The sequence below is a fragment of the Ciconia boyciana genome, chromosome 8 (assembly GCF_034638445.1).
Source record: "Ciconia boyciana chromosome 8, ASM3463844v1, whole genome shotgun sequence".
Classification (NCBI taxonomy): Eukaryota; Metazoa; Chordata; class Aves; order Ciconiiformes; family Ciconiidae; genus Ciconia; species Ciconia boyciana.
The window spans coordinates 55,756,890-55,781,770 of NC_132941.1; the positions used below are offsets into that span (position 1 = coordinate 55,756,890).

At 38.9% G+C, this 24,881-nt stretch overlaps 1 protein-coding gene across 2 annotated transcripts in view; it reads left to right on the forward strand.

The window, feature by feature from the left end:
* The window catches only part of SHOC2 (SHOC2 leucine rich repeat scaffold protein), a 73,020-nt gene that overhangs the window by 36,354 nt on the left and 11,785 nt on the right, over positions 1-24,881 (forward strand). For both annotated transcript variants that reach the window (XM_072870560.1, XM_072870559.1), the window contains exons 3-4: positions 7,029-7,166; positions 21,824-21,954. In XM_072870560.1, the coding sequence (XP_072726661.1) occupies positions 7,029-7,166; positions 21,824-21,954 (269 nt within the window). The remainder of the gene's footprint in view (positions 1-7,028; positions 7,167-21,823; positions 21,955-24,881) is intronic.

Below are 24,881 nucleotides of genomic sequence, written 5' to 3' on the forward strand. Positions count from 1 at the left end.
AGCTTTTCAGTGATGCACTGAATTTCATTTCCCCTTTCTTCTATCAGACCTGACAATATAGAGACATATTTATTTACATTATTTGTATCTAAGAACCCCTTCTTCTGTTTCAGCAGTTTGAAGGAAACCAAGTTGTTTTCCTGGGCTTAGTTGGCATGCTAATGTCTGCAAACACAGCGGTTGAGAATACTTTTATATTTTTATATTCTAATGTGATAAAAGTTGTGAACAGAAGTGGAATAAATATAGGCATTGATAAGTGTGTGCTGCTCCCTAGAAGTCAGAGAAAATGACTGCTTATTTGATCCAGTTCTGATTGCTTTCTTGAGCTGCAGGAGGGGTGAAGATTTTGGCCAGCTCAGCTTTGGTGTCTGGGTTCTGATTCCTGTGAAAGCTCTTGTGGGGACGCAGTTTCGTCTTGTCAGCTAGTCAAATTCCTCCTGATTACATTTTCTTCAGACTGGCTTTAGGATAATGATTAAGTAGTCCTGCCTTTTTGATCTACTTGCAGAGCTTATTGGGATGATGCCCCAAGTGTAATTCCAGTAAATACTGACAGCTTGTTAGCAGTCCAGCTTTTTTTTTTTTCTTTTAATATCAATGCTGCAATTATTTTAACTGTTTGAATACTTTCATAAGTGCTGAACAGAGGGAAATAATAGTTTCCCTCAGGCTGCCCTTGCTAATGCAGCCCGGTAGGTGGTTAGCCTTTATTATTTGAGAGCGAGCATGCTTGTTCCACACTCAAAATGGACAGGATCCAAGATGTGACCCCAGGTTCAGCTTCACCAGGACCCCCTGGTCCTTCCCTTCAGAGCTGTTTCCTCAGTGGCTAGTGTGAGGCTGTACTGCTTTACAGGGTTATTCCCTGCTAGGTGCAAGACTTCGCCTTTGTCTTGGCACTTCATGAGGTTCCTGTTGGTTTATTCTACTGCCCAGCTCAAATCCTGCCTTGAGCCCTTGCTAAGACTGTTTCTTCTACGTTTCATATGTTTAAAATGTTGTTGGAACACGCTCTTATTTATATTTCTTACTTTCAGTTATAAACAATAAATACAAAGTGTTTTGCTGTTGTATCTTGTTGAAGCTTGTTTTAGACCAGATTTTGAGTCTTTCTTTTCTGTTGAGCTTAGCTTCTGTGTTTTTGAGTGGTTAACTCAAAACTAGATCCTGTTGTGCATTCTGCAAATTCTAAATATTTTACTGTGCTTATTTCTTACTTATATGAATATTTTAACTTTGGTACATAAGTCACTTGTGACCATATTAAAATTGTATTCTTTCTACTCAGTAACTCTTCTGTGTAAGTTATAGTTGTGCAGTAATAATTCAGAATAGCTCTGACTGCTTTACTGTTCTTTTGGGCAGTTGGTAATGCACAGCAAAAGGTTCAGGCTGTCTGTTAGAGTGATATACTCAAATCTCATAGAGAGGGAAAAGATTCTGAAACTGTAAAATTGTTTTAAATTTTTTTCTAAAATCAGGACACTTATCCCAAAGAGTTTTATAGACAGATTAAAAATTCATTTGGCTTTTTTTTTTTTTGGTGCCAGCAGAGAACCTAGTGAGAGATAAATAACTACCAAAGCTATGGGAACTATTTGTAACTTGTTCCCAGCATTGTTGATTTCAGATAATTACTCTTTACAAATTAGCTTACAACCAGTGTTCTGACACCCCAGCCTGAAATCCCACTAATATTTGCATTCTTCTCTTCCTTGTACTTTCCATAAGGGTCTTGATCCTCTTGCTGTGTCATCTGGCCCAGGTTTTATCATGTCGTGAAGGATTTCATTATTTTCAATCTGCTTAAGCATGGGCAGGCATGGAGTTAATCCAGTGGAAAACAGCCTATATTACAAATTGTGTTTTCCGTCCAAGAGTGTTGCCCACTGAGTGAATTAGTGGTAGGAGACACTGAAGCCTCTTTGCTATTGACCTATACTCTCTCCCTATATGACTGTTAATTTGTGTGTACTTTTATATTTTTTTAATGAAGCCATATTTTGTTTTTTTAAATAGCCAAGAAGAATTTTCAGAGTTATGTAAGTCAGGGCATGTAACTTGGTCCTCTTGTCATAACAGGCTTTCAAGGTTGGCCATGTAATGGGACTATAATTCTGTCTCATTATGCAGAAAATATTAGTCATTTCATAATGCTGGAGTTTTTCAGCAGGTATATTTAGCTTGTCATACTATAACATTTAGTCTCCGTGCATATGAGAACAACAGTGAGGTGATTGCTCACCCCACCTTTTTTAAGGATTGTTAAGATGCATACTTAGCTGTATTTTTAACGTTTTTAACTGGAAGGTGATTGGGAGTCTTCACAAACTATTTTATCTGAAAAATGCGTGTGGATCGTCCGAAACTTTTATCTTGTAGAACCCTTTAAAATACAAGTTTTTAAAACCTACATAATAGGGTGTAACTAACTGTTTTGTGAAGATTGTTTATAGAGAAACTGCTTTATGTATTTTATATGGGCATTACTTCTACTTCAAAATCTTTTATTGTCAAGCTAGCTAGTGCATCAATTTCTGTCTGCCTTCTTGGCAGATTTTGAGCTTCAATTGCTTTTCTTCTCTTGCAATTACAGTGCAATAATACAGTATTTAAAAATAAAAAAGGGGGGGGGGGGGGGAAGCAAAACCCAGCCACAAACCCCAGTACCTTCCTAGTTTGTTTTCTAATTGTCCTGAGGATGCTTGTCCCTTCAACAGAGTTGCAAGTAGTCCATAGAGAATCCTTTATTCACTACTGTGAGCTTAAGATTTGTCTATTTTGGCCATTACTTGTGGCGAAAAGAGTTAGTTCATTTTACTTGTGATTAGTATTTCCCTAAGGTAGTGCTTGCCTTACTCCAGTGATTTTGGGTGTTCGAACAGTCCTTTGGTGAAGTGATGCTGGAGTTGTCTGCCTGCTGAACAGGAATGGGTTTTTCTTTGGTAAACTGCTTTCTGGGTAAGGCTGATTTTTCGCTGCAGCACATTTCTAGCTGGCATATTTCTGTTAAATTGATGAAGATATCAACGTGTTTCAGCAAAGTTTATGTAGTACACCAGAAAAGAGCAAATGTTGATTCTTTTAATATGAATAAGATCATGAGCTTGTTGTTCATTAGCCATTTTTCTTTTTGTATCTGAGCAAATCTTTCTTTTAGGAAAACTGCCTTTTTTGATTTTGACATATGCTTCTTACCCTGGCCAAGCAAAAATGCCAGATTTCAGTTATATCTTCGTGAAACTTATTTTCACCTTTTTTTGAGAAGCATTTCCTTCAGTACAGTTGCCACTGTTCAGACAATAAGAAGGACACTTTCAATCACTGAAACAAGCTGGCTTTACATCGGCTCCTAGGAAAAGCATTGTGCAGATGGCCTTAAGTTTGGCTTCTTTGTTCTTGCAGATCATTATTTGTTGTGTTGATTGTTTATGCCATGTGTTTATCTTGGCATAATTTTTGAAAGAGCTGCTGTTGTGCAGCAGTGCAGTGCACAGTGTGTCCATTCACGGGGTAAATCACTGCCGTCAGTCAGCCGGTGAAAGAGCTGCCCCTGTTCTTTAGCTGCTGGCCTGGCGGCAGCGCGTCCTCCGTGCCCAGAGTGGTTCTGGTCCCACGTACTGGGATGTTCTCAGTAGTGTTGGTCACATTCTGCAGTGTTGCTGGTACTTGGACCTCCATGCACGCAGAACAGAGAGCCTCTCACCCAGGAAAATAGTTAGAGTTTAAGGAGAAGACAGATGGTGCTGATTGGCCACAGAGTATGACCAGCATTGGTTTGTAAAGGACTGGACTGTTTTATTTCCTTATCCCTCTATTTTCCCACACTTGTCCTTCCTAAACCACATTGATTCCTCTCTTTCCCTAAAGATCCCATAGCAACTCTTACCATCCCAAGTTGCTCTTCCGTGCACCTCATAGTAGGTGTTCAAGCCCCATATGCAGTACCAGCCCTCAGTCTGCGAGGTGCTCTGGACAGCCTTTCCATTTACTCACTGTGATGGGTCTCATGCTGGCCATGGGGCTGATGGCTCTCCTGGGACAGCCAGTATTTGGGTTCTCCCACCCACTGCTGCTCCTCTGTGTGCCTTTGCATGTGAAGATGAGCCTCTACCACATCACCTAAACATTTTTCACCTTGTTAAGCATATTGGATGTAAGAATTTTTTCTATATGTCATGGAGAACAACAGGAGAAATGTACCTTGAGTGCTTTCTGTTGACTTGCACACTCTGTGCTGTGTCTCAGCAATTCAAGTTAAAGTATTGAAAGAATTTCAGTGCCAACAGCACTTCACCTCCCCTCTCCTTCTGCCCTTAGGGGGGGGGAAAAGAATATTCTGGTGAGATGCTGTCAAACCATAAGTATTATTACGTCCAAGAGTAAGATTCCTTACTGAGCAATGTGAACTAAAAGCTGAATATTATAGTATCTCTTGAAATTGCTTTCCTTAAGCTTTCACTGCTATATAGCTCAACAAACCACCAAAGACAGATGAATAACGGTAAAAGACAGAGTGCACCGTTGTGTCTTTAACCATACACTGATTCAGTTTTTGCTCCACTGGAAAATACCTGTTGTTTGTGTTGACCAACATGTAGTAGCTGAGCATTTCTGTTTAGAGTAAAAACTTAAAATCAGAAATCGGTGTTTGTGACACTCATAGTTCACAAACAGCCAGAATTATATACTGAAGGGAAAAATTTTAAACTCCAGCTTAAATGATAATGATCATGTACTTTTCCAAGTACATGAAGCACTGTACTTCATGGCAGGGCTTTAACTTTCACTTGATTTCTGCTCTAAAGTCTAAAATTTGTTGGGCAGTCCTCAATCTATTTTAACATTCAAAATTTTTATTAAGTGTTTACCAGTGTCGCTTTTAAAAATAATGCCTTCATCTTTAATATAACAATATTAAGTATGGCTATCCAAATTAAACCAACGTGTTAGCTTGCCCTTAATTCTCTAAATAAACATAGGCATTTCTTCTTTTTTTCCCTCCCCAGAATTAGCTAGTAAGATGTTTGTTTCAAACACATAGCTTGCTGTTGTCAAAGTTTTCAGCAGGTGCAAAAATGAAGTGCAGCAAATGTTGCTGCAAAAACCCAAGTCTTTCTTCGACTTCAGCAGATGTAGAGTGGGAAGAGTCAAGTAAATGAGAAATCAGTGTGATGAAATGAAATTTATGCCATATTTCAAATTTGACATCATTGGTTTAGGCCTGAAGTGAAAACAAATGAAAACAGCAATCATGAAGTGAAAACTACTGCCCCAAAGTGCGTGAAGGTTCTTGAGTTATCTTACTAAAGATTTGTGGGGTGGTTCTTTTGTTTGTTTAAAGGGAGGGATTTTGAACAAGCTTTTCTTCCTCCTTCTATTGCCTTCTACACTTTGCCCACTTGTTTTCATGAATAACAAAAAGACACTCCTACCACAGAACATTAACTCTTGCTCAATTTTTTCTTAAATTTGCTTTCTTCTGCATATTAATAGCATTGAACCGTGTGATTTATGCAGTGCTGGATACAGCATGTTTGACTGTTGACTCTGGAATACACTTGAATGCTGACTTGAGAGGGGACACACACACAGTGATGGAGGAGCTGCTTAAGCACCCCCTTTACACTTCCATCTGCCTATTTTATAGAAAAACATCCCAATTTGGGTTAATCAATGCAGGAAATAAGATCAGTTTTATGTTAACAATCTAAGAAAAAATGGAATAATGAAGCTGTTGGGGTTGGCTTTTTTTTTTGCTGGCCTTTCACGACTCTTTCGTGGTATGTAGTTAAGTATTGTGGCTACATGACACCTGCAATGCAATACAGAGTTTGAATTCATAAATATTTTATGATTTATTAAATCACTATTTGTGATTATCTGCTGATCTAATGGGTAGACACTCTACACGTTAGAACTTGCCCAAGCTAGTTCTGCAGGCCTGTGGGCAAATCCTTAAAGGATTGTGTCAAAGATACAACACTGAAGCTTAAAAATAGACATCTGCTCCTCAAAAGGAATTTGCTACTCTTCCAAATTTGTTACTCACTGAGTCATGCTCTTATACACAAACACAGTGACCTCATCTTTACTGGACAGAGTTGAAGCTGTTCAAATAATTTGCATTAATTTCACCTTCATCAGATGCAAAAAATGTGAATGCATGCACGTGTATTCATGCACACACTTTTTTTTAAACCCAACAAGCTATTGCTCAGAACACAGTATGTTTGTCATTAAAATAGGTGAAACTACTGTATGTAGAGAGCTGTGCCTAGCTGTACTTTTAAATTAATGTGTAAATGTCAGGAATGAAGCAGTTCAGTGTAAAGTAGCTCTAAACTCTAAGCAAATCCGATCTTTTTTTAAGGCTTAACAGATAAGCCTTATTTCAAGCCTTTTATTTCAAACTTTTATTTGCTACAGCTCTGCTTGCATATATAAAATATAATACTCTGTGTAAATAGGTTTACAGTTTACTTATCATATGTTGCCTTTTTTGTGATGGCTAAAAATGATTAAAAATAACACTCAGGACTTTGGGTGGATTATCTAGGTTGTCAGCCACCTAGAATTTTGATGTCTCTTAATTGTTGATTTTGTGCCCGAAATTAATTCATGGTATAAAAACAGATCTCAGTTTCTCAAAATTCAATACAATTCAATTACTCCGTGCTGTTTTAAACTTCTGGTCAGCCTGAAACAAGTGTGAGGTATAGGTTTTGTACTCATATTCCACAGCTTGAACTGTCAGAAGAAAATCAATAAATAAATAAGATTTCTTCAGAGAATCTATGAAAGCTTTATCTGAGTTTTTCAAAATTGTTGGTCAGGTTTTAGATCTGACTGATGAAATTATGATCCTGTAATGCCTTATTTTATATGTATAACTTTATGGTAGCAGCAACTTTTTTTCAGATTATCCCCAAACCTGTCTGATTCTATTAATCTCTGTGTGGAAGTCATTGTCTAGAGCTGTACATTAAAGAACTTGATGTTTTGGTTTTCTTGTGTGCTTTTAGGTGAGCTGTGTAACCTCATAACGCTGGATGTAGCACACAATCAGCTTGAACATCTTCCAGAAGAGATTGGAAGCTGCACGCAGATCACCAACCTTGACTTGCAGCACAATGAACTCTTGGACCTACCAGAAACCATAGGTATGTGAAGAGGCTGGAGAAGAGAAAATAAATCGCTATTTCAGAATGTTTAGTAAGAGGAACAAATTTAAGAATGAGTATTTGGTTGGTGTCTGTAGAATGACTGGTGTTCAGCTCAAGGCATCTTCACACTTGAGATTAAAAGCAATGTGCGCGTGTTACCTTAAATGTAATTTTTAGCTCTCTGAATTACATTATTAAATCTGGCTGTGCTGTGGAGTGCGGCATCGTCTAAGAATGAGAGTTACAAGGAAAAAAAATCCATCACTTCTAACTCTGATTTAAGGTGTTCTGTGGTTACAAGTAAATGTCTACAGCTTGTCTGTCCGTTCTGTAATGAGACTGAGCATATAAAGGAATAAAAGGCTAAAAGACTTGTAGTTGAAGTGTAATACTTTGTCAGATAGTTCTAACTAACATCTTTGGCTAAAGGAAAATAGAACTAAAAATATAAAAGTTTTAAATGAGTAGAAAGACTAAAAAAAAAAAACCTTCCAAGTCCACAAAGTTATCATGCTCTAATGCAGTAACATACAGAGGGTTTGCAACTTAGATTGGGAATAATGGACTGAAATAAACACCATCCTGGCTGGTGTCAGAATCTCATATAGGATGAAACAACAAAATATGACTTTTCCTATTTAATTAAATCAGTTTTAAACAGATGGCAGATAAAGATGCATGATGTGATTTAACAAGACAAAAAACAAGGCCATCATGATTTTAAGCTCTTATTTGTCACCAGAACATGCTCAGAAGAATTAACGTTATCACTTAAACAATATTCAATGTTGAACATTTTGTTAATGTACTTTAACACATAATAAAGTGAATGAGCAGAAGAGTGAGGAACCACTTAACAACGCTCCATCTTTTCTTCTAGCAGTAAATTGTTAAGTGTGGAGTTACTGTGGCTTTTTGTTTAGAAAGTTTGACCTGAACAGAGTTTACATTGATGAAGTATCCACTGGAGCTAAACTTCCTTCCTGGATTGGTGGTATTTTTAAACTCTGGAGATCCCGTTCCATCTGGAATTTGCATCTAACTTGCACAATTCATAAGCACAGCTTTTATTTTTGTAGCTATTTTGTAAATCTTATTGAAAGTTGTTTTACATAAAACTTATGTGTGGTGTACATGTCATTTAGGAAGCGAGTTCTCTGGATAAACTGCTAATTATGGGAAAAATTCTCTAAGCAAGTGTGAGATTTCCATTGTCAGGGCTTATAGACCACTATTGTTGATTCTTGTGCAGAATAGTAGTATGATTTACTGAGTTGTTTAGTGACTGGCAGTCACTGAGCTTCTCGGAGGACTACAAAAATCTTATAATATGCTGCAAGGCTGCTTACAGGGAAAGGTCTTTGGGTAGGAGATGCACAAAGTTACTTAGGCAGTTAAGTCACTTGTGATAGATAGGAAATTGCTGCCTATGCAATCAAGATAGTTTGGACTCATCTGTTTCTTCATAAAGTTATTGTAAGCTTAGGTGGTTTCTGTTGAGTCAGGTTCATACCTGGTTGGACTGGATTTCTGCCTATTTTCTTTGTTTTGTTTTTCCATTGCATTGTCTTTATAGTGTTTTGAAGTTACTTATTTTTAAATGTGTATAGCTGTCTCTTTACATGCTTCTCTGAGCTGAATATCACTGCTATATAGCTCAACAAACCACCAAAGACAGATGAATAATGGTAAAAGACAGAGTGCACCGTTGTGTCTTTAACCATACACTGATTCAGTTTTTGCTCCAACTGGAAAATACCTGTTGTTTGTGTTGACCAACATGTAGTAGCTGAGCATTTCTGTTTAGAGTAAAAACTTAAAATCAGAAATCGGTGTTTGTGACACTCATAGTTCACAAACAGCCAGAACTATATACTGAAGGGAAAAATTTTAAACTCCAGCTTAAATGATAATGATCAACCTACATTTATGCATGTTACAGAAAAGGCAGCCGTAGCCAGTTCAGCAACATTGGCTTTATTTCTTAGTCATCGCAGTTTTGGTTCAACATTAAAGCAAGTTGTGGCTTGATTTTTAGATTACAGCTTGCTTTGTGGTTAGGATTGTTCAGCGAGAGACTTTGAGTACTGAGAAAAACCCAGCGAGTAAATGGCGCATGGCTGCCTGGTGTGCATTGCTTGGTGCGGCTGCGGGACAGCCTTTCCAGCCTCTCCATCTCTCGCTCCAGTTTCTGTCTCTTCCCTACTCGCGGTTATCTACCTGGTGTTTGGCACAACTGGCTTTTCCTGCAACATTTACACGCTGCCAGGTTTCAGTATGCTTAATATGTAAGTGCTGTTAATGTTTCCCCAGTTCAGTCAAATGGGGTGGGGGTCGCACACAAGGTACAAAAAAGACCAAGCACATTTGCTCATTATAAATACTTAATGTACTATGAGCCTCCTGTTATGGAACAGACTCTCCATTACTGCCAGGTCCGTCCCCTCCTCCCCCACTGACACCCTTTTGATGGAGGCCTCTTTTTTTTCTTGAGAGGGATGTTTTTGTCAAGCTGCTTTGCAAAACAAACAGCCCCCTTCCTTTTCTATTTCTCCCTCCCCTCAAAATGGACCCCTTCTCTCCTCCCTGGCTCCCCCCCCTAGCTCCCCCGCCGAAAAAAAAAAACAACCAACCAAAAAAAACCCCTTGCAAAATGCTTCTTAAATTTACTGCTGGACTATCTAACCAAGTTTTGGTTTTACCACAGAAAGATTTCTGAATCTGCCAATTAAAAAAAAAAAAAAAAGGAAAAAAGCTTGTTTTCTGACTAACAGTACTGTACTGAAATGCGCTGGAGCTGTGAGGAAGGGATGTTGGAGGGTGACATGCAGCGGAGTGGCAGGGAAGGGACTGCATCAGCAATGATTACAGAGGTAGCGGAGCCAATATACCCACTCTGTAAAAATACAAAGTTTTTGTTTCAACTAATTCTGTATAAGCATGCGTTCGTGCAGTAACAAATGTCGATTTTAGATATTAGTTGTCAGGAAGTGACCTAATGTCTTGCTTTATAGATATTGGCTTAATACATTCATATCTGTATTTCTGTTGATTGAAAATTGTAAAGTACTTTGTATATTAGATCACTTCCTGTAAGAAAAATGAGCTTTGTGGAACGGCTTAGCACATTCCAAAAGTCTCAAGTCTAGAATCAAAATCATAGTGGGATCTTAGCTGCTTACTGTTTTAATTGCAGATTTCCCCCCCCACCCCCATGGCGTGGGTTTTTTTTGTGTGTGTAATTATGATCTACTTTTATTTACACAATGTCTTATCTCTGTATACTTAGCTGGCACACTAATATATCCAAAAGATATATAAAATAAGGTGAAGAACATATCATTTATATTAAAATTAATAATTGGACTTTTGAGACAGAGAGAAAGCAAATTTTGGGTGGAGTAAAGTGTTTCTTTGGATTACAAGCTAGCTTAGAAAATTTTGTGCTGCAAATACCACATTGTGAATGTTCCCACTTTGAACTTTTAATTTTAGCATTCTGTACAAATGTGTTCACAATTTCTTATTTAAAAGCACAGAAACACTTATTTGAGAAAGAAATTCAACAGAAACAGAATTACAGCTTTTAAAAAAATCAGATTCTTAATCTCTTTTGTAATTTTCTAGTTTTGTGTGTTTACATGTGCAGTTTGATTATAGTCAAATGTGCCATATTCATGGACATTTATGGCAACAGACATTTTAATAAGAAAAAGAATAGTCAGTTGTAAATGTTCCAAAATGATGCTTTAAAAGCACAAAAAATTCCATCACTGGACACACTTTCCAGTGTCTGACATGGCACTGTTCCTAAGAGATGGTTAGGAAAATGAGAGACATATTCAAAGCCCTGCACTATATTCCTGCCCTTCGCTGCGACACATGAGCTCAGAAGCTGAAATCACAACTGTCATGAAAGCAAATATTATGTGGAGTAGCTTTGCCATCTTTGCTGGTTGAAATTGTGCTACAAACTAGGCTTCTAACCCATTTAGCCCCAGTGGACCTCTGAGAGCACTGTTGTGCTTTTAAAACATATGGTTGATAAAACATGAAGCATCGTGACCAGAACCAGGTGTATATAATTGGTACAGCTCAGATTATACAAATTGTGGTTGAGAACTTTTAAGTCCCTAGAAGTCCTAGTAAAGATATTTCTGTAGAAAAGTGGAACTACTTTAAAATGGTATTTCAAGTTTAGCAGGCTTAGCAAAAACTGGAGAAGACTTATTCTGAAACGTCTGAGAAATGCGCTGGTCCTGATGAGACCCAGCAGAGCACCTGCAGCTCCCTCGGTGCTCAGGGCTGATGTTCGTATGTGACTGATGGGTTTGATGTTACTAATTACTCGCCACTCTGATGGAGCAAAGTGCACAGGCTCCTGCTCCAGCTTTGGCTACATTCACATTCTTAAAATTTAAGCACATGACCTAGTGCATTGGTCTGTGAGCATTCAGTACTTTGCAGGATCAAACCCCTTTCCGGAGGCTCCCATTGGGAGATCTGATCAGCGTTCAGTGCTTTGTCAAAGGTTTTGTTCTTGGACTGTGCTGTTAATGAAACATTTTTAATTAGATTCTGCTAGTATTGGGCAATCGCAATAAGCTCGGCCTTTTCTTTATCTGGTGGAAAGCAGTGGCTCCCGCACTTTTATTCTCATTTTCAGGTTATTATAAGCCTTTGCTAGTGCTCATGGTGGCCTCAAAGGGAATGAAGCTTCTGGTTCTTGTTGGCTTCAATTCTAGACTTAGTAAATGTAAAGCAGTGAAATTGGCTAGAAAATAGTGAGTGGCAGGAGAGGGTAAGTGGGAAGTGACTGCTCACTGCCTCCTCCAACAGCAGAACGGGAGGGATGAAGCAAAGCTGTGAGTGTCAACCTCAAACCTGTTAAAAGCAGACTGTACTGCATGTGATGGGTAGGGAACGCTTGGGTGTTGGTGTTCGCACAGGTTGCTGTAGGTGCTAAAAGCTTACAGGGCAACGTGACAAATATGCAGAAAAAAAATGTATCAGTTGCTGCTAAATTCAGGAAGTCGCCGAGCCACACGCTGTTGAATCTTCCCCTAGCTCTTGGGGAAGTTTCAGGGTGTGCTTTCCCTTTTCTTAGGTTCTTCTCTTGGAATCTGCTGTTGAGCATTTTTTTTCTGGAGTGAAAATACTAGGTGGATCTCTGGCCTGAGTGCAATAATTCTCACATTCCTTAGTTAGCTAAAATTATAAATGTATATTCATGTGTTATACATTTTATATGTTTACTCTATATAGTGGGGCAGACTTAAAAAATTAAACACATCTATCACTTAGGAAAGGTTAATGTTTTTTTCTGCATTGCCGGTTAGGTATAAACTGTTCTTACAATGTGATTTATGTTTATATAAATCTTCAGTTTTACACAAAGGTTTTAAATAGTCAGTTGAAAAGGAAAATAAGACTACCAATGAAAAATTAAATGAAATAAATTTCAGTTGCTTTCTGTCATTGTATGAAGTATGAATTGAGTAAAATGCAGCACTTTCATTGATAGCTCAAAATAAGCCCCAACTGTTGCTTTTGACTCTGTTGCAGTGCAAAGTGTTTTTGTATTTTTGTATCATTTTCAGCTAATTATAACTTCCCTTTTTTGTTTTAATACATAAATCTCCAATGCAAGCCTGATATAGTTAAATACATATGTACTGTTTTTTCTGTAAAAGTTAGGCTAGCTTCTATTGGCTTATTAATTCTGAGTTTATTGATTTGATGTGTATTTATGAAAATATTTTTTATTTTGTATTTTGGTTGGATATTCTTCCTGGTAAGACTAGGATGAGGACAGTTTATTTTAGTGAATGTACATACCATCACACAGTAATTAGATGCAGAGACCAATATGTACAGATATATTATAACTGCAGCTCAGCATTTTTTGAATGATTTGTATACTGCAGAAAGAAAAAGCCCATAATCTTATTTTCTTTATGGAAGAAGCAGACACGAGGGAAGAGTGATTCAGAGGAACATGTCAGAATCAAGACAAGCAGGTCCATTAGTTACATGCATTTTGATGAATGCATGTTAAATGAAGTTGAATTTTCATAGCTTAGACAGCTTCAGAAACATGTCACTAAGAGTTTGTGCTCCCTGGCCTTATGCAGGTGTTCTGTGTGGTGCATGTCAGATACTTGAGCCTCTGTCACTTGAGTTTTGGCAGCATCTTGCGTGCATCTTTCACATATATGCAGTCAGTAATGATTATGGTCTTCAATCAGAGTTGAAAAATAACTGCTGACATGGTCACGCTTTAGCCTTAATTTTGAAATAATGAGGGAAAACCTGCTTTTGGTTGATACTGTTAGACTGAAAACAGCGAGGAATATCTTTGCTCTCTTCAAATGGCATTTAAAGCAGTAAAGGTGGTAGAGATTAATTTTAAATTGATGTTAAATAGCTTTCTAATAGGTAACAACTTTTAGGAGAATTCCTAGACTTTGTGTAAGGAAGATAATGCACTTTGGTTTGAGCAGGACGAAAAATGAGGGACCCTGCTGACCTTGTAATTTGTCAGTCTGAATCTCCCTCCTACACTGGCCTGATGTATCAGGAGGTATTGGTGGCTGGAAGGAAAAATTAAAATACACTAAAAATCACTTGACTGTTAAACCAGTAAAATCTGGAGCTCATAAGTGAAGCGTTGTGTTGCGTTCAGCTATACCTTTGTATTTGGAAGAGTATAATAACATTTCATGCTTTGGCTTTGGTAGTTGGTAGCAATGCTCAGGAGGGATTCTCTCCTCCTCTCCAGTTTTCCTGAGTGGTTGCCATTCCACCCCCATCACCTTTCTGTCCCCATTCCCCATTTTCCTAAAACATGAGCCTTTAGCCAGAGCATATTAAACATTAGGGATGTTTCAGCCCTGCAGGTTATAGAAAGGATTTGACCTCTCTCGGATGATTGATTGGTGACACAAGTTTGCATTCATACAAATCTATAGGCTGTGATTTAGGAAGGAGTTGCTCCCAGATCAGATGAGTAATGACTGTGGGATTTTGTTCTGCTTTCCTCTGCAACGTGCTCACTGAGATCACCTTCAAGATGTCTTGCCGGACCAGTCACTTCATGCTGTCGCACTGTTGGACATTGGCAGACAAGGTCTTTTCTTGTGGAATGCAATTGAAGGTTAAAACAGTTTATCTGAAGCCTTTCGTTTTACTCTACAGCTATCGGGGGAAATGGTTTGCTTTCTCACAAGAGATTAGATTAAACATGTCAACAGCTCCTTTCACCTAAAAATCTGTGAAACTGTTCAACAATTGTCATGGAGTATGGCTGACATCTGGAAAAACTAATATATAGTAAGTACAAAGTGTGATACAGGCATCTTCTGACTTATTGGCTATTTTAGGCTAGAAGCACTTTTGAAATATTTGAGCGCAGTGTTTAATCTCTATCCATAGCTGGCTGTCTCTAGCTTGTCTGGTTTCTCCTGTACAGTTTTCAACTCTTTTAAGGCCCTTAGGTCCCACCTGCTTTGTAACATATTCATTGAACCTCTTCTGGCTTTTTCTTCCATATTTTCATCTTTGTTATTCTCACTACAAGATTAATGTGTTGTGGTGTATTCAGCTTAATTCATGTATGTTTTTTTTAAAAGTAACATCAGGTTTGATTTTTTTTTTTTAGTTTTTTATTAATTTTGGATGTAACTCTTCCTATTTGTTAAAAATGGCATCTGGTACCTTTTGTATGCAAAATAGCAATTTCTTTCTTAGAAGAAGATCCCTCAGTGAATTAAGTGAACTGCGCTCTATGAAATAATGTGTGGTCATGTAAAACATGTTCTTTAATAAGTGGCTACTCATTGTGTGCAAAGTTTAGTCAAATCAAAACCCAAGAATATTTATAGACGTTAGACCATCAGAAATACTTAATAGTGCCATGTTGTTTGTAGCAAGTTCTTGCAATTATCTATTGTGTGCTGAGGTTCATGTATACTTTTGATTACAATCTTACAGGTTTTTGATGTGCACAGCTCTTGTAAGTCCAATTTGTGTTTTTAACATTACCTGCAGAATAATTTTCTCTAGTGAACAGATTTTAAATTGATCTGATGCTTCTGGTTTATTTAGGAGAAAGCAACTGATCCTGATAGCAAACTAGCTTGATGAACTGTTACATAAAACACACTGATTATTCCGTCTTTTAGTAAAGATGTAGTAATACTTTGCACTAAGTAATGACCCTTCATCTAAGGATAGGGAATTTGAAGGATTATTTTAACTAAGGGAGGGAAAGGAAGAGGTGTGGTAAATCTCAGAAGAAAGCATTTGTCACTCTCTTTAGAAAGCACTGGTAGGACTTTGAATTAGGAATTTGGATCTCTTTATATTATTCAACATACCAGATCCTGTTTCTCTTGATTTTGAAATATTCAAGAAAGAGATGTATTGCTCCTACTTGGAGAACCACTTCAGATGGTCTTTCTAAAAAGTGTGTTTTTTGTAAGGATGGTTTTCTGCTATATTTCCAGTCTTCCCTTCATTTTGGGATTGGCAAACACCTGGGTGATTTTTTTTTGACTAATATATTTGAGGCACCTTTAATAAAGAACTTAATTTAAACCATCTATTTAGAGTCCCATTTATAGTAACAGAGTTTAGTTTAATGTTTCTGGATTTGCATGCTTCCCAGTAATTCTTAATTCGTTTCTGTGTAAATTAAACAGCTAACCCTGAGAGAGACATGCAATCACTCCATTGAAGTGATTATGAATTCTGCACTTACGTTGCTTCAAATCTGAGAGCTGGGCAAAGTGGAGCCCACTGATGGGCGTTAGTGTGCTTTGCTGGTGAGAAAATGGACCTGAAACAAGGTGACTGTGTGAAGTCTGGTTCCCAAGAGTGACTGTTCACACCAGAAGTTGAACTAAAATAATTTTTCAGTGACTTTCTTAAGCCTGGGATATGTTTAGAGCTTAGTCAGGCTTTAGTATCATATTTTTAGAAGTACCAATGGATGGGGCCGTTGAGTTTACAAGATTTTTGTAATGGGCTCCCTAAGAAAACAAGTTGGAAGGGGGTTTGCTTGTTGCTTTTCCTTCTAGTAGCTGCTTTTCAGTTGTGGTTATCAAACTGTCATGTTTATGAACATCTAGTGCTGCATTTTCTGAGTCACTCTACCTGTGAGGGGCTGTTTTAGAGGAACCGCCGAGGTATGGTTTCAGTGACAAAGTACAACCGCAAATGATCCTGGTGACTGTCTGAGTTGATCGTCATCAGTTGTTACTTTCCTCACCTTATTTCTTAGACTTAACTACGTCAGCGGTGTACCTAATATGGTGCCATCTCAGAAACCAGTAGCTGAACTGGAGAAGATGGAGATGGGTGCAGGCACTGTAAAGCAGCTTAGAATATGAGTATCAGCTGGGTAATCCTGAGCTCAGGGAGCTGTAAGTGGGATCATTTTTGTCTGTGCAACGCTCAAGGTCTGCTGTTTAGCAACTTGTAACAATTTCTGTTGTAAACCGGAGTTTGTCACTTGGCGGTCAGAGAGCCAGCGAGGTGGCCTGAGCACGTTAGCCAGCTGCCCATGGACCATGGAGGCAAATATTAACATCATGGTACTGGACACTAAATCTGACACTCCTAATTTTTAAAACTCTGGGCATTTCTTTAAAGACAAACAGACAAACAAACCCGGTAAGTTTTAACACACTGAGCAGAGGGAAGAGCTATAAGGATCATCCTATTTTGTGAAGAGGAGACTAAGATCTGGCTTCTCCAGCATGGAAAGGTAAAAGCTGATAAGGTTTTCTCACCGTGATACATTCACAATGAGGGGTGAATATGAACTCTGATGAGGATGAAAAGATGTCAGTCTCTTGTTGACACAAGACTAAATGGCAATAAATTGGCTAGAAATAAATTTTGGCTTGAAATGAGAAGGTGGCCCATACTGCCTGCATCAGCTGGGTGCAGGACAGCCTTTCCAGCAGCAGTGGGAGAGGTGCTACTGGTGAAGCTCCAGCTGAAACGTTGCTGCTTTTGTTCAGTTCTCAGGAATAACTGTATTTAGTGCTGTGGTATGTGAAACACTCACAGGGAATGTGGTACACAAAGGATGTGTCTTCTGTTATGCCTTTCATGCCTTCCCCATGGAGGAGAAAAATAACTAGTAGAGAAAGGGTGGTAAAGTTCTATTGAGAAATGCTACTTATGATAAGAAAAAAATACTGGGAGCTGGTGTTTATGCCTCCTTTCTGATAATGCCATGAGGCTAGCCAACGTGTGTCATTCTCTCCTGGAAAATTATGGTACAGTTTGACTCTCTAATGGCTGCCTTGTTTCATTTTTCTGAAATGCCGCGTTGCTGGTAGGAAGAGAGCCATGTACATACAACCTGTGCTCACAATCTGGGAATTGGCATAGCGACGTTGTATTGCTAAGCAACAGTTGGTATCATGCTGTCTGCTAGAGCCGTTCCCCATTCGTCCTCTTTGCCTGAAAAATCCAGATCAGCGTCTAGCTCAAGGTTTAAGTAGTGAAAAAGAACAGTAGATTGATATCTTATTTTGTGTAAAGTTTTTAATCTGTTTTGTTAGTAAAGCATTAAATAACAATTCAGAGAAACGCAGTCAGGATGTGCTTTGTTCATCCCTGGAATGGCGAATCCTAATGATCTTGGTGCCTTGTGATAGGATGTCTATCGTGTGAAGTGAGGCCAGTTTCCTATACAGTCAGCAATGCCAGATCGCACCAAATAGGGCATGAAATAGCTATCTTATGTACAAATGTACATCTTTATACTAGTGGATTGTAGGCTCAAAATAGGTCTTAATTATTCTCTTTAGTGTGTACACGCACTATAGGATTTAACCTCAAAAGATGAAGTTTTGTGCACTGGAGAGCAATATTGATAGCCCTGGATTTTAAATGCCTCTTTTGGTTAAGGGAAGACTTTTTTGCTGCTTCTGCAAAAGCTAATTGTATATTTGCTCAGAAAGAAACCACTTTAAAAGTATAAATAAAAATCCCAGTGGGAGATACTACTAGTTAAGCAGCTCCAGGTGACTACCTGTTGTTTTAACTTTTGTTTTGTTATTGACAATACTAAGTGAAATTTGTTGCTAAGCTTGTTAGCTAAATATCAGATATGCACTGAAAATTCATCCTCTTTTCTGTCTTGGTTTGTAAGACCTGGGTAATTTTTGTTCTATATAAGGTTTTTTATGTTTGGGGTTTTTTTGCGGGATTGTTTTTTTGTGGTGGTTTGTTTTTCTTTTACTTTCACTGCTCTTGTGAATCTCCATTTTATTAACTACAGTGAATCATACAACATTCCCAATTTCCGGTTTTTTATTAGCTACAATCCCAGCTACTCAGTGATGTAGGGTCATTCTTTCAGTATATTTTGATCGAGTTCTTACAGTATATTTTGACCAAGTTCAAGAAAGAGGTATTTTGCCACTTCCTTTTGGGACTTTTCCTCTGTCTAGCAGATCCCATTGTAGCATTTGTATTAATTTTCATTCTCCATTTCTTTTAATTTTGTCTTGTCCTTTGCTTCCAAGTGTATTTCATACACTACATTTGCTTCTTCCTTTGCTGTGTTGCAATAACCTTTGTATAAGTACATATGCATAGACATTAATATATCCTTCATTTAATGAGTAGTTAGACTGTCCATATTAAACTCCCTTCATCTTTTAAAATTATTTCTGGTTATTCTTGCTTGTTTCTTTTCTAATGTGTCTTTTTGGTACTTCAATTTGCAGAACAAATGTGTTGTGCCATGAGTCGTCGTAAAAATGAGTGTAAAATAGCAAATGTTTTCATAGAATCATAGAATGCTTTGGACTGGAAGGGACCTTTACAGGCCATCTAGTCCAACCCCCCTGCAAGAGCAGGGACATCTTTAACTAGATCAGGTTGCTCAGAGCCCCATCCAACCTGACCTTGAATGTTTCCAGGGATGGGACATCTACCACCTCTCTGGGTAATCTGTTCCAGTGCCTCACCATCCTCATTGATAAAAAATTTTTTTCTTAAATCCAGCCTAAATCTGCCCTCCCTTAGTTTAAAACCATTGCTCCTTGTCCTGTCACAACAGGCCTTGCTAAAAAGTCTGTCCCCCTTTAGGGGGACTTAAAGGCCCCCTTTAAGTACTGGAAGGCTGCTATAAGGTCTCCCCGCAGCCTTCTCTTCTCCAGGCTGAACAACCCCAACTCTCAGCCTGTCCTCGTAGGAGAGGTGCTCCAGCCCTGGGATCATTTTTGTGGCCCTCCTCTGGACTTGCTCCAACAGCTCCATGCCTTTCTTGTGCTGAGGGCTCCAGAGCTGGACGCAGTACTCTATGTGGGGTCTCACCAGAGCAGAGTAGAGGGGCAGAATCACCTCCCTCAACCTGCTGGCCATGCTTCTTTTGATGCAGCCCAGGATGCGGTTGGCATTCTGGGCTGCGAGCGCACATTGTTGGCTCATGTTGAGCTTTTCGTCTATCAGTACCCCCAAGTCCTTTTCCACAAGGCTGCTCTCGATCACATCATCCCCCAGCCTGTATTGAAACCGAGGATTGCCCCGACTCAGGTGTAGGATCCTGCACTTGGCCTTGTTGAACCTCTTGAGGTTCACACAGGCCCACTTCTCCAGCTTGTCCAGGTCCCTCTGGATGACATCCTGTCCTTCTGGTGTGTCAGCTGCACCACTCAGCTTGGTGTCATCTGCAAACTTGCTGAGGGTGCACTCGATCTCGCTGTCAATGTCATTGATGAAAATGTTGGACAGCACTGGTCCCAGTATGGACCCCTGAGGGACACCACTCATCACTGATCTCCATCTGGACATTGAGCCATTGACCGCTACCCTCTGGATGAGACCAGCCAACCAATTCCTTATCCACTGAACAGTCCACCCATCAAATCCGTATCTCTCCAATTTAGAGAGAAGGATGTTGTGGGGGACTATGTCAAAGGCTTTACGGAAGTCCAGATAGATGACATCCATTGCTTTTCCCTTGTCCACTGATGTGGTAACTCCCTCGTAGAAAGCCACTAGGTTGGTCAGGCAGGACTTGCCCTTGGTGAAGCCATGCTGGCTGTCTCGAATCACCTCCCTGTTCTCCATGTGCCTTAGCATAGCTTCTAGGAGGATCTGTTCCATGACCTTCCCAGCACAGAGGTGAGGCTGATGGGTTGGTAGTTCCCAGGGTCCTCCTTTCTACCCTTTTTAAAAATGGGCACAATGTTTCCCTTCTTCCAGTCACCAGGGACTTCACCTGACCGCTGTGACTTTTCAAATATAATGGAGAGTGGCTTGGCAACTACATCAGCCAATTCCCTCAGGAGTCTGGGATGCATCTCATCAGGTCCCATAGACTTATATGTTCAGGTTCCTCAGGTGGTCATGAACCTGATCTTCCCTTAAAGTGGGAGGGGCTTTACCCCCCTGGTCCCCAACATGTTGTCCATTGACTTGGGAGGGGTGAGGAGAGCGGTTGCCAGAGAAGACTGAAGCAAAAAAGTCGTTGAGTACCTCAGCCTTCTCCTTGTCTGTTGATACTAGGTCACCATTCTTGTTCATCAGTTCATCGGTATGCTTTCTTTAACTTTCCTTTTCTGGCTGATATACCTGTAGAAGCCCTTCTTGTTATTCTTTGCATCCCTTGCCAAGTTCAGCTCCAGCTGCGCCTTGGCCTTCCTGACCCCAAAATCAGTTTTGCAAGGAACTGATTGATTGTGTGAATCTGTTCACAAGCTCCACTACTGCGATGTACACACGTGCACAGACACATTTTCTGATCATAGGGATGAGTCAGAAGACTAAGCACTGTTCTTTGTACCTTTTGCCAGCTGACTTTTCAGTGAAGTTCAAGGTCTTACTACCTGCAGGAGAGTCTAAATGCCCCAGCACCGTATAGTTCAAAGACATCCTTAAGCAGTTGATTTTGGTCTTGAGTACTTGTTAGATAGTAAAGGCTGGAGCTAAAGGGAGCTTCAGATGGGAAATTTTCAAGTTGCAAGTTTCTCAAGAATATTTTTCCTGACAGAAATACATTATCAACCGGGACTCTCGGCCTGGCAATATATTCAGTAAGGTTTTACATGCGCTGTTGTCCAGATTTTTGTGGACTTCCTCCAGACTTTTCTTTTGGTATCATGCAGAAAAGTTGCAAGTTTTTTTTTCCCTATCACTTTTTAAAGACTTTGTTGCTTTTGGAGGATGGTAAAGGGTTTTATTTCCCTGTAGAGGAAATTGTTTTGCCTGGACCTGAGGTGTGTGATGTACGCCGAAGTTCTGGTAATATGAGTCATGGCATTGAATGATGCTATCTAGTTTAAAAAAGTTATTTTGGGGACATCTGGAAAATGATAGAGTTGTTTGGTAGAAAGATCAGGATAGAAGGACTTCTACAATAGGACATAGGCCTTGCTTGCTTACTGTATCATGCACAGCTTAAGAAGGATATGTAATACGCACACCATACTTCTACTGCATGGTCGACTTCAGTGTTGGAAAGCACTGTATTCTGTGAATCTCTTGTTGTGGGATGATAGCTCCATTTCACCATATGAAAAGTGTGGAGTGTAGAGTGTGAGACAACAGAAGAATCAAAAGTCAAACCTTGTTCTGTGCCTTTGTGTTAATCTAACGATATATTAATAACTGTTTCCTACCTGTAGGAAATCTGTCCAGTCTAAGTCGTCTTGGCCTGAGGTACAATAGGCTGTCAGCAATTCCGAAGTCATTAGCAAAATGCAGTGAACTTGATGAACTGAACCTGGAGAACAACAACATTTCTACTTTACCAGAGGTGAGAATTAGAGGGAGTGGATTTGGGAGGGAATGTTCATGTGAAGCATTGGTGTTTTGTAGAGTGATTGGAACATGTGAAATTACTTCATCTTGCATCACAGGTCTGAGGAATACCCTTTGTTTTAATCTAGATGTGTGTGAAATATTTCAATTCTGTACATATTGGGTGTGTCTAACTAGTATAGAAGAACTGATGTCATACAACTTTAGTCAAAAGTGGGAGCAATACGTGTGATGGTGTTTGTTGTCCTGTCTCTTTAGAAAACCTTAAATAAGGAGTCCAGGTTCCCACTGTTCAAGCTAGATAAGAGCTTCTCAGTGTTTCTGTTTCATGGAGGTAGGGAAGAAGTAGAAAAATGGGATATCTCTTTCCCATCTAATTGAGGCAAGAACAACCTTTAAGAGAGAGGGTAAAGCTTGTCACAGCTACTTGGCCTCAGCATTCTCATCTTAATGTGGAAAAGTGTGCTGTTGACACCGATGAGAGATCGTCTGGCAACTCATTGATACACCTTCTGTCAGTTATGAAAAAGAAAAATTTGCATAATTTTTCAGTATCCAGTGACTCTCCGAGGATCATGGGAGAAAGAGGAAGAGAAATCCATTTTCTTGCTTTTGTTTTCAGAGTTGCTGCACTTGATTGTCTTGCCTTGGTCTCTCTTGCTTCTAGCTTAGTGTGGGACCAAGGAAAATGTCCATAGTTAGAAGTTCTGAAGCCACCTTGTCAGTCTCTTCAAGTAGCACGTTCCTTGAACAGAGTGCTTTGCTAGCTCTGGGGTGGAGAGGCAGAAAGTCCTAGTCCCCTGTGCATCTGTATGCTTTTCTATACTTCTTCCCTAGAGTTCTGTGAAAGGCGTCCCTGTTACAGACCACTTTTTAAATACAGCTTTGATGTCTGCAGACTTTGAAACTATTTCAACTGTTGGTTATACCTTTCATCCTGATTTTCCTTTTCTTAGTTCCTTGAGACTGATTTATCAGGGTAGCAGACTGTGAGATGCTTGGCTGCATACTGCATACTTTTGGTGCTAGTAAACATTGAGAGTAAATGTTTGACTTGAAGCATTAGTGCCTGGGCAGAATTGCTCTGATGACAGAAAAAAAATCCAATGCGATTGATTCTTATTTTGGATATTTCTTCCATTGCTTTAGAACTGTTTGGAGATGAAGTCTTCAGGATACAATGTAGAGTTTTAGTCTGTTCTGTTTTAATGATGGTCCAAAAAAAAAAAAAAAAAGAAAAAGTATAAATTATTAGTATCAAATAATTTGAAGTGTATCTAAAGAGGTATATAGGAAACTATACATAGAAGAAAAAAACAAAATGGATTTGGAGTTAGGCAAAGTATTCATACTAACAAAGTGCAATAAGTAACTGCTTTCCTTCAGATAAATTTCTAAACTCGGCAGTGAAAGACTGAAAACAGAGAATTTAATAAATGTTTGGGTAAAACTATCATTTAAGAAAATGCTACTGACTGAAAGCCACCAGGCTGCTTTTAAGATGAGAGCTAAGCTAGCCCACCCCACCCAGATGTATTATAAAAGCATCTACGGTATAATTATAAAAAGCTAATGTGAGGGATGATTACTTGCTTTAAAATACGTTCAGTCATAATACAAAACTCTTTGTGACTGTGCTGCCTTCTTCACGTATATTTGCCAACAATATGTTAACACTTAAGCTGCTACCTTGCAGAAGTGTATAGTTTATACTGTAGTCTGTTTAAAGTAAAACGTTCTGTGCTATAATACAAAGAATGGTATTTGTAGAAGAAACGTCTGAATTTCAAAGCATAGCTGAAGCTGCTGACACAATGCCTAATAAATATTTTAGCTTAAAAGGATGGGCTGGGAGAAGGCAGCACTGTCACAGCTCTCATAGATATAAGAGCATTGTTCTCTTTGTACTGCCAAAGCTCTCTTGCTTCCCTTCAAATGTGTTTAATTACTCTAGGCTATTAGAGTGTATTAGCTAACATATTTTTAATATTTTTTGTATGGAAGCAGACTTCAAAAATGGCTTTTTGAAATGCCAAGATCCATTTGAAGCAATAAAGTATGTTTGTAACAGAGCTCAGGGACTGCCTCTAACCCCTAGGACAAAGAATATCTGTTAATTAAAGTATAGCTAGAAGCAGTATTTCCTAATCAAAGATTATACTAGTTAATGATTAGGTTAGATTAATACTGATTTTAAGATATCCATTATTTTATCTTTAGAGGGAAAATTGCTTCACTGATATTTGCTGAGATGCCCCCAGAATTGTATTTCAGTGCTTAAAGTTTTAGCCATGACATCTAGACCAGTCCCTATTTAATCCTGTTCTATTTACAATAATGTTGTTAAACTATTTAGAAAAGTAGCCAAAGCTTTCCTGGTGAAAGAGCAAAGCTATGTTCTTAAAGCTTTGACAGTGAATATAGCACTGAAATTGCAATCCAGAAATACTGACATTAGGTATATGCTTGGAATCATTATCTTCTTACTGCTCGTTCCTGATTGCAGATGTTGCATTATTTATGGTATGTAATGCCATGCATAAATCTCCAATTTCCATAATACTTAAGCAAATAGGGTTGAATTCAAGTAGGCATAGTAGTAAGCAAAGGTGACACTTCAGCAGTAATTTAGATCTCATTATTCATCCCCACAGTTCCAGCAACGCGCTTGGCACGTAACTAACAGATAAACTCCGAGATCTGCGCTGCTGAGATTATAGAATCTAATTTGATTGCGAAGTGAAATAAGACTCTGGATTCAATGGACAACCATTGCTATCCAGTTTAACTCCAGGCTTCTTGCTTTTTATTTCTTAAGGGGGGAAAAAAAAAAAGAAGTGGAGTAATAACTATTTAGGAATATTTTGAAGACAGGAAAAAAAAAAGGAATTTCCAAAACCTTGCCTTCCCATTCTTTTTCTG